Source organism: Perkinsus marinus, assembly GCF_000006405.1.
Source record: "Perkinsus marinus ATCC 50983 genomic scaffold scf_1104296935528, whole genome shotgun sequence".
Lineage (NCBI taxonomy): Eukaryota > Perkinsozoa > Perkinsida > Perkinsidae > Perkinsus > Perkinsus marinus.
The window spans coordinates 2,621-12,841 of NW_003214395.1; the positions used below are offsets into that span (position 1 = coordinate 2,621).

Sequence of the window (10,221 nt, forward strand, 5' to 3'; positions counted from 1 at the left end):
TTATAGAATATGGCAGCTTGGGTGGTTAACATCAAGATAATCGCTTATTGATTTTACAATGCAGAGTAAGTTCACTGAGCCTAAGACTTGACATTCGATTTCAAAGCAGGTTGAGTTTGAGCATGGGAGGATCAGATTGATCCGATCAATAGACTATGTAACGTAGTTTGAGTAGTCATAGGTATATTTAGTTGTTTATATGTTATCATCTCTTATCATTATTATCATCTAATCTATGGCGGCAAGATTAGAAGAAAGTCTACTAGACGAACTCAAATGCTGTGTCGTGAACGAGTCTCTATATGACCGTTGCTCCCTACAGGGTATAGTCGGAGGAGTATATACTGGACACTCAGTTCTACAAGCGCGATTGTTGAGAGTGAGAGAATATGATGAAGACAGTCTGAGTTGGTATGTTTCAGCGTATTCTGTGACCAAACAGAGGGCCTCTGTCAGAGGCAGATGAATCGATCTAGTGGAGTATTCTATCGCTTCATGTTCTTTATGTGTTGTATGACTGGACGTATTTTTGGGATTAAACTTCCCTCAAAACACGAAGCTTCGTGCATAATGCAGTGCGAAGATTTGTTATGTATTGGAGGTTGGTGTTGGTTGGTAGACTTGACTTGGGTCAATGGTGCTCGACTAGGTCATCGCGACTCCTCTATTCATCTCCTCTCTACGTCTTTTCCTTTGTTACCAGTGGAAAATCTGCAAGATCATATAGTACCTCTATCATTGAGGCTCTATGCTGTCTCAGTATTGTGACTGATTAATTAACTTTGTTGTGAGGAGTTTCAGCAACGATTCCCTGAACTGAACTTTTTCATACTATGAAGGAGTTCAGTCTTGAATAACTATTGTTGAACTAGTATGAACTACCCTTTTATAATTATTTCATCTATTAGATGTTCCCGAACTGTGGTCCTTGTCGGTAGTTGTGGTAGGTCCGACCCGGACTACCCTCATACGGATCCTAAAATAGAGTGTGCCTCTCATTTGGTTATGCTCAACTCGACTACGGATTGGATTGCATCATCAGTGATGGGCCGTGTTGCAGGCCCACTGTGACAGAACTGTCTTATTTCGACATTGCCTACCTTGCACTACTCGTAAGTGACTATTTGTGTTAGGTTTAATCGTACCATTTCACACAACAGACTGGCAATGCGTTCGTAAAATATATGATTTTGATGAGGGAAAGGAATACATGAATAAGAAACAAACCGGAGAGGGATGATGGGCCGTCCAACATAGCAACAGCTTGTTGAAAATATTGTGTCCAAATCATGGAAACGACTCTGGAAGAGAAAATAGTTTAACTACTCTAAAATTTTCGTGAAGCTCACAATCATAGGTACGCATGGAACATTCTCCAAGACTACGACACGGGCGAATGTGTGACGCTCACACTGTGAGCCTCACAGTGTGAGGGCCAATATAAGTTCTATCATACTATTATCGAACTGTATACTGGCTAAGTGAAGAAAACTGCGGGATAAACTGAACGAAACTTGGATTCGAAGTCTAAGTGAGAACCTCGACTTTTTGTCCTGACTTTTTGGCAATCTTGTCGGAAGTGTCAGCTCCGACAAGCTGTGGACATTCGTCATAAGTGACTTATGTGTCGTACGGGAACACTCTCGAACCGGCAGGAAGATGTCAACAAATCCAACCATACAACAGATACACAGTGTACCTGTTCCCGGACATTATGGGCCTCGTGGCATGTCGCCCTTAAACATACAATAGCCGAGCCCTGTCATTGCCAGAAGACTCTGCGGCTGCCCCTACAATAACAAAACCAACTGAAAGAACTTAGGGTCGATTCCAAAAATAGAAGAATAGGAATTCGTGGCATGAATTTCGGTTCGAAATAAATAGGGATAAAAAAGGAGTTGATTGTGCCATAAATGGTCTCGTGAGGTGACACATCGTGCGATCTCATCCACACTGTGGATTCCACGGTCACTGTACTACTTGTAACGGAAAGCCTCACATAGAGAGCCGATAACAGATTCGATGAAATGAAATGCATAGGATTACGGGTAGTGAATTGACACTTGAAGAGAACTTACACCGTCACATTCGTCGATTGGTGGCAAGCCTGACGATTCCAGTTTTGATCCGACCATCTCTGACCGGCGATCCCCACGCCGCGATAGAATCGCCTTCAAATCTTGCGCTCTTGTGACCACTCGTGATTCTTCAACCACGGGTTTCCACATCGTTCATGGGTAGGAATGTCACAAAACCGGACCTCTTCACTCCATCTAAAACGTCGCAGATTTGTTGAGACACCTAATTCTCACACGTCTCAGATGCTTAGTTACTTGATGTTGAGATACTCAACGGCCAAAACTCATCATCATTCTCATGAAATAACTCCGCCTTGTAGTAGTGGATGTTGAACCTGGCATAGACCATATGTATCTTCCCTGACGAAAGTCGTAGCAGACTCAACGAGTGTCGAAGTAATTGAAGCCAAGGAACTCCTAGAGCTATTTTCGTACGCAAACCCAATGAGCGGAGCGAAGTGAGTTCACTTTCCATGAAATTGAACACACTCCAACACGCCAAGAAACCCGCGAAAAATACTTGAACACAACCACTGCGTTTTTGGCGCGATATCCAGCCATGACCAAATCGAGTACTTCTGAGTGAGGTCGCTAGGGCGCGTAAATTGATATGAATTTTTCCATTTTTTTCACAAAAAATCGAAAATTTTTCAGTTCAATTCCTGGAAGTGGAGAATTTGTCATTTTTATCAAGGAGAGTAAAACATATTTTCATCAAAAATTTCTATCCCAGAATTTTCCCCAAAAGAGAGCTTATTACTACACGCACTGTTTAATGCCACAGACGTTTATAATGTGTGTAACTTTTTCCTTACTAACGTTGGAGTTGCTATTGCGGAAATTAATTTTCTAAAATTTCACCCGTGATATGAAAAACGTCTTACAAATTTCACTTGGCGTAAAATGCCTTCACACGGAGACTAACACACATGAACTTTTTCCTTCCGTTTAACGTGATTTCTGCTAGTTGTTTGGATTTTCCAACTATGGCTAAGGGCAACGTATCGCACACTAAAAGAACGCTCGTGCGATGCGCTACGTTTTTCCTCCTACCGCCGTTTATTTTCCTTTTTCACTGGGGATGGATTACTCTAAGTAAAATATAATTTGTCATTTTTTCGTGAAAATTTTGTGGCTGTTTTCAGGCGTGGCTTTGGGAATTTCGGTGGTGGCAAGTTTGGTGATGATATTTGGGAAAAGCTCAACTGTATCGAGATATCCGTTTCTGTGGAGGCTGATCGTAATAGAAGATTTTCATTGGTGCTGATGAATTTATTGATAATCTTTCCATGGAAATTTTTGGAAAATTTTGGGAAATATTCCGTGAATATGGATTTAAATCTAAACGAAATTTTTTCGCAGAATTTTGTGAAATTACTGAGAAATTTCGGTGTGAAACTTGGCAAAATGTAGATATTTTTACAGAGTTCGGAAAAACGTTCACGAGTGTTATGATGATATTTGGAAAGAGCTCGTGTGTGCCGAAATATTCTTTTTTTGGTGACCAACGTGAAGTGGCGTAATACTCTATGTGAACTGTAGGGCGTATATGTTTTCGCGAACGGTAACACAAGTAAAATATGAAATATGTTTTTACTGTTTTTTCATATCACCAGTGAAGTAATTTTGGGGGAATCGTAATAATGCTGATGATTTTTTTGGAAAATTTTATGAAATTACTGAGAAATTTCGGAGTGCATATGGCAAAATATTTTACTTTTTACGAAGCTGGAGAATATCGCGTGAATTTGCTTGCGAAATTTAATTTACGGAACACTTTCCACAGCACTTCATGAAAAAACGAGAAATTTCGCAAAATATTTGATATTTTCACGAAGTTTGGGAAACATTATATGAGTATGAAATTTACTATCGGAATTTTTTTCCGATATTTTTTGAAATTATGAAAATTTTCCAGAAATTTTTCTCAGGTATTTTATCTAATACAACTGCTTATCTGCGCAGTAGTGCACAGCGCGATTTCACCAGAATTTGATGAAAAAACGAAATCAATTTTTGTGTTTTCCCCGGACGGGAAACTCAGAGGAAACGAGAATGCTCAAGCTGCAAACGCTGGGAGTAAAAAGGAAAAAGGTAATTTACTGGGAATTTTTTTTCTCACAAATTTTAGAATTTTGTGCAAAAATTTTTCATGGACAACGACGTGTGTTGGTGAAATTGTCGTTGGTTTCGGTACGATTCTACTCGAATGAATATGTGAACTTCTGAGCTCAGCTGAGGAAAGCACCGGAATAATTTACCCATTTGTTTGATTTCAGGACCTGACGATTTTGCTCAGCCCGGTGGTGCTCTTCCCGGAGGATTCATGTCGCAACCGAAGATTAGCGTTGTAATATTTCGGTTGGAAAATTTCCGATTTGGTGAATTTTTGGTTAAAATTTTTCTCGTGAATTTTGAGTATCGAAGGAAAATTTTGGTGATTTTATAGTAAAATTATGAAAAAAAATACAAAAAAAGTTTTATTTGGGAGTGTTAGTTACCGTAAAAATTTGTGATTTAATTTCACGATGAAGTTCTCAATTAGGAATTTCGGAAATCTGAAAAATTATTTTCCTGCTTTTCCAGCGATGTGAAAAGTGGGTAAAATGCTCCTTGGTTTCAAAGCGTTTAATCGCGCCGCTGTTTTTCGGCGGAATTTTACTCATTTCAACTAAGTGAAAAAAATAAAAAAATAAAAATACACGCAAAAATAAAAAATTTTGCGATTTATGATGTTGAGAAAAGTTGGTATATAGGAGTTAAAAATTTCGATTTATTTTTTTCGCGCGCCATGAAATTATGGGTTTTTCTCTTCAGGTGTTGCCCTGTGCTAACGAGGGTGAATTTATGGTGAAAACGGCGGAGTCGTTGAACGAATTCACGCCGGCATTTTCCCTGCATGAAGTTGTAAGTGTAATGGTGGGAAAATTTTCGAAAATTTTCCGTTATTTTTTCGGAAAATCTGTCGGGAAATATGTAGATAGTGTTGATGACAATATGAAAATTCTGAGAAAATTTTCGGGAAATTCTGGTGGGTTTTTGTATTTTTATATCGTATTACTCGTGTTGAGTTTTGTAATCAGCTGGGAAAAGTTGGCAACTATAGTGTTTCGTATGGAACGTTTAATCGCGCTGTTCATGAGCACGAATGGTATAATCGTTCGTGAAGTTTTGTTTAAAACGTTTATATTGTTATGGATAGTTTATTAACACAATCGTTATAATCGTTCGTGAAGTTTTGTTTAAAACGTTCATATTGTTACGGATAGTTTATAAACACAATCGTTATAATCGTTCGTAACATTTTGTTTAAAACGTTTATATTGTTGTGGGTAGTTTATTAACACAATCGTTATAATCGTTCGTAACATTTTGTTTAAAACGTTTATATTGTTACGGATAATTTATTAACACAATTGTTATAATCGTTCGTGAAGTTTTGTTTAAAACGTTTACAATTTCACGCACTGTTAATTACCACATCGAAACCGCCGGGGAAGTTTTATTCAAAACGTCAGTTTACTGCAGTTTCACGATCCGTTTTACGTGAAGTGGCGTCGTAATACTGTGTGAAAAACGCGGTGATATGCAGTAGTCGTGAAATATATTTTTCATATCACTAGGGTGGTGAAACTCTATTACACTGTTTATTAACACGAACGTTTATGTGTTGAAAAATTTTGGTTTCAGGTTGTTGTTGATGATGGTAGCACGCCCCCGTTACGAACTTTGCTAACAGATGAACAACAGGAAAAGTAAGTCGGAAATTTCAAATATTTTACGTGTTTTTCGTCCAGTGAATTGTAGGACATATATGTTTCCGCGACCGATGAAAAAAGTGAAATGTGGAATTTATTTTTCACAAGAAATTATTTCGTGAAAATTTTTAGGATTTTTTTGCGAACAAAATTTTTTTTTCAGGTTGAAAATAACGTGGGTTCGCCATGAGCATTTTACTGGTCTTATAAATGCCAAGAGTAAAGGTAAGATCGGGGGTGGCGTATCTTAGGTTCAGCTTGGTAAGATACGGAATAGGTCCGATTTTGGCATGTTTGGTAGGTGCGGCAGCGGCTACGGGTGATATTATAATTTTCTTGGATTGTCATGTGAAGCCAGCTGAAGGTTGGGATAAACCTATAGTGAATTATATAAGGAGTAATTACAAACGTAATAAGATGGGTAATTTATTCCGATATCGGAGTTTTTCGCGCAGTTTGATGCGGATTTTTCGAGGAAATTTTTCCCGGTAAAGAAAGTCTCATAGAAATTATAATGAAAATTTTCAACGATTACTTGACAGTTTTTTTATTTGTATTTTTTTAAATCACAACGAGTAGAAGTTGTCAAACTCCGGGAGAATCAGAAATTTTTTTCTGCTCGAATGAAATATTTTCCGACCCTGTTTTTAATCTTTTGGAATCGTTGAAGAGCGGTGATGGAAAATAATCAGGAATTGGAAAAATTTTCGGGAAAAATGAAGAAATTTCTTCACGACAGGTTTTGCGATTTTCATTTTGAATTCGTGTGAGAAGTGATTAATAATTATTTATTTATTTCCATTTAGGTGTTGTCGTACCATCAATCACTGATCTTGATCCCGATACGTGGGAGGAGCACCGTGGAGGGGGAGGCATGTCGAAATGCTATCTCACTTGGGACGCTGATTTCAAATGGTTTACATCTGATGATATGTAATCTTCACGAAATAATAAATTATTGAAATTTTGGTATTATGATTTAAAGATTTTCTTTATTAAGGTAATTTTGGTAAATTTTGGTAATTTCTTTATTTAAGATTTTTGTTTGTTAAAGATTTTCTGTATTATGAAAATTCACACACGACTTGGTGTATAAACACTTTATAAAATTGCTACTAACACATGTAGTTGACCACGCATATTTTTCCGTAGATTTTATGAGTTTTGCATTAGCTTGACGGTTGGAATTTTGAATATATTTTTCTGCGGTTTTCCGAATTCTCCGGGGATTTCCAAAACTTAATTATGAAAATTTACGCACGACTTGTGTAAATTTTCAGAAAATTTATATTGTCATCAACACGTGTAGTTTCCTCTGCAATGGGAGTGTACATATGAATTCGGGTAGAAACGTACAGAAACCAAGAAAAATTTCCCAAAATTTGTTCAGGATTTTTTTTCATATTGTCACCAACACATGTAGTTGACATCAGAATTTCACATTTCCTTGATGAAATTTATCGCGGTTTTACCCGTTTTACGTGAAGTGGCTTAATACTCTGTGAAAAATGCGATATTCGCGGTGATATGCAGTAGTCGTGAAATATATTTTTTCACTAGTTGTTTTTTTCATATCACTAAGCACTATTATTATTAATGGAGTTTCACCAGTCTTACGTGAAGTGGCGTAATACTCTGTGAAAAACGCGGTGATATATATATTTTTTTCACTAGGTTTTTTTCCATATGGTGAAACTTTAACATTTTAACAGTTACGTTCCCATCATGTCGGGAGGCTTGCTGGCGATGTCTAAGAAGTGGTGGGACGAAACGGGAGGATATGATGAGAATATGCTGGGATGGGGAGGAGAAAATATCGATCAAAGTTTGCGGATATGGCTTTGTGGAGGAGAAATTGTAAGAAAATTTTCGGGAAAATTTTCTGGAAAATTTTCGAAATTTTCTGGGGAATTTTTCGTGAACGGGATACGGAGGAGAAGATATTGATCAAAGTTTAGGGATATGGCTTTGTGGAGGAGAAATTGTAAGAAAATTTTCGAAATTTTCTGGAAAAATTTTCGTGATTTGGATGGGAAGGGGAAATTTTTATTGAGGCTTACGGATATGGCTTTGTGGAGGAGAAATTGTGATTTGAGAAAATTTCGGGAAAATTTTCCGGAAAAATTGAGTGCTTTTCGAAGTTTGCGGAAATGGCTCTGTAGCGGAGAAATTGTATGTTGCGATGGGAAAAATGAGGATTTTTCTCGAAATTTCCCATAATTTTTGGGAAAAAATGGGTAAATTTAGGACTTACCCCGAAATTTTCCGTAAAAATTGCCGAAAAGAAGGGAAAACTTGCATTTTTGGTGAATGTGATGTTAGCATAGGAGTGGTAGAGGTGGTGTGGGGAAAATATGAAATTTTTGGGAAAATTTTGGGAAAATTTTTATTGGTTTCTTTGCTGCACTTCTACCCGAATTCATATGTAGACTCCTGAGCTCAGTAGCTGAGGAGAGCAAACATATATTCCTACTCCAACACAGTGTTGTGGTAGTAGTTGAAAATGAAAGCGTTTTTTTTCGTATAATCGTGCGTGAAAAATTCGCATTTTCGGAATCTCGCCGAGTTGTGGTTGCGCACAGCGAAGATTTTTTGAAGGTCAAAATTGGACCTGTTTTGTATCTTACCAGGTTAATGCTAAAGATTCCTACGTTGCGCATATGTGGAGGTTGTCGAGTCGGCCAAAGACACAAGCGAAATATACAGTCCCTGGAGGAGCGGTCACCACTAATAGGTAATTGGGATAGCGTCACGCGCCACGAAATTATTTTGTGGCGCGTGACAATTTTTTTTCACTTTTCTGTGAAATAATTTCGTGGCGCGTGACGTTATTTTTTTTCAATGCAACATGAAAATATTTCGTCATGCGAGACTTATTTTTTCACTATGGAAATAGTTTCATGGCGCCTGACGCTATTTAACTTGGCCCACTCTACTACGGAATAATTTCGTGGCGCGTGACGTTATTTCCTCAATGTTCTATGAAATAATTTTGTGGCGCGTGACGTTATTTTTCCATGAAAATATTTCGTCATGTGCGACGTATTTTTTCACTATGAAATAATTTCATGGCGCGTGACGGTATGTAATTTTTTCTCTTTTCTGTGGAATAATTTTGTGGCGAGTGACGGTGGTTGATGATGATGGTGTTTTCTTTTGTCACTGCGCCACGAAATTAGGTACCGTGCTGCGATGGCTTGGTATGACGAGTGGTTGGAGAAGCTCGAAACGTATCCGGAATTTTCCCAATTCGCACCGGGAGGATTGCGGTATAAGGATCGGCCTGATATAAGTAGGAATCATGTTGCGCGCACAGCGAAGAATATCTTTTGGCGCACATTGAAGAATATCTTTTGGCGCACAGCGAAAAATATCTTTTGGCGCACAGCGAAGAATATATTCGTTGCGCGCACAGCGAAGAATATAAGTTGAGCACAGCGAAGAATATATTTGTTGCGCGCACAGCGAAGAATATCTTTGGGTATCTTTAGGTAATATATTGGAAGTTAAAGAGAGGTTGAAGTGCAAGCCGTTTGGATGGTTTCTGAGGAGGTAAATTTTTTTCCGGAAAATTTTGGAAAAATTTTGGGAAATTTTTTCGTAGGTTTAAGAAGGTTTATTTTGATGCGGGTTTGGTGCCAAAGGCGGTGTTCCATATTAAAGATGAGCGCACGAATATGTGCATTGAGAGGAAGGGTGGTAGGAAGGGGACCTGTTTTGTATCTTTGAGTGGGGAACCTAAGATACTTGTGAAGCGTCACGCGCCACGAAATTATGTGAAGTAGTTTGAGCGTATAGGAGCTGAAAAATGTTGGAGTTATTTTCATTCGTTTGAATTTTTGAGGTAGGAAAATTTGATATTTTTTATTTTTGTGACTTTTAGAAGAAAAAAAATCAGAATTTTTTTTCGATTTTTACACGATGTTGTAAGTTTGAAAACCAACGTTTGTTTTAGTCTACGAATCGACTTATGAATTTCGAAGGAAAACTTTACCCTAGTGATATGAAAAAAATATTTCACCACTACTGCATACCGCCGCGAATATCGCGTTTTTTTTTCACAGAGTTTTACGCCACTTGACGTAAAATTGGTGAAACTCCATTAATTCTTATACAGTTTTAGTAATAATATTAGTAATCAAGTAATTCACGAATTGGTAATATTTAGTATTTTTATTAAAGTTTCACCACCCTAGTAATATGAAAAACACTAGTGAAAAAATGTATTTCACGACTACTGCATATCACCGCGTTTTTCACCGAGAATTACCCAACTTCACGTTAACTTCGTACTAGATCTTTTTCACACAAAGTAAGACTCTAGTTTCTCACATATTCGTTGTAGGTACTAGAGTAGTGTTGCGGCCTTGCTCGGAACAAGCGCC

General features: G+C 37.7%; 1 protein-coding gene across 1 annotated transcript in view; it reads left to right on the forward strand.

The window, feature by feature from the left end:
* Positions 1-3,159: 3,159 nt before the first annotated feature.
* Positions 3,160-10,221, forward strand: part of Pmar_PMAR022869 (Polypeptide N-acetylgalactosaminyltransferase, putative) — a gene marked incomplete at both ends in the record, with an annotated part of 11,763 nt that continues 4,701 nt past the window's right edge. The window contains 13 exons of the mRNA XM_002783892.1: positions 3,160-3,173; positions 3,224-3,318; positions 4,358-4,428; positions 4,896-4,985; positions 5,769-5,833; positions 6,000-6,061; positions 6,138-6,245; positions 6,643-6,769; positions 7,549-7,693; positions 8,467-8,570; positions 9,016-9,128; positions 9,328-9,388; positions 9,441-9,535. Coding sequence (XP_002783938.1) covers positions 3,160-3,173; positions 3,224-3,318; positions 4,358-4,428; positions 4,896-4,985; positions 5,769-5,833; positions 6,000-6,061; positions 6,138-6,245; positions 6,643-6,769; positions 7,549-7,693; positions 8,467-8,570; positions 9,016-9,128; positions 9,328-9,388; positions 9,441-9,535 — 1,150 coding nt within the window. The remainder of the gene's footprint in view (positions 3,174-3,223; positions 3,319-4,357; positions 4,429-4,895; positions 4,986-5,768; positions 5,834-5,999; positions 6,062-6,137; positions 6,246-6,642; positions 6,770-7,548; positions 7,694-8,466; positions 8,571-9,015; positions 9,129-9,327; positions 9,389-9,440; positions 9,536-10,221) is intronic.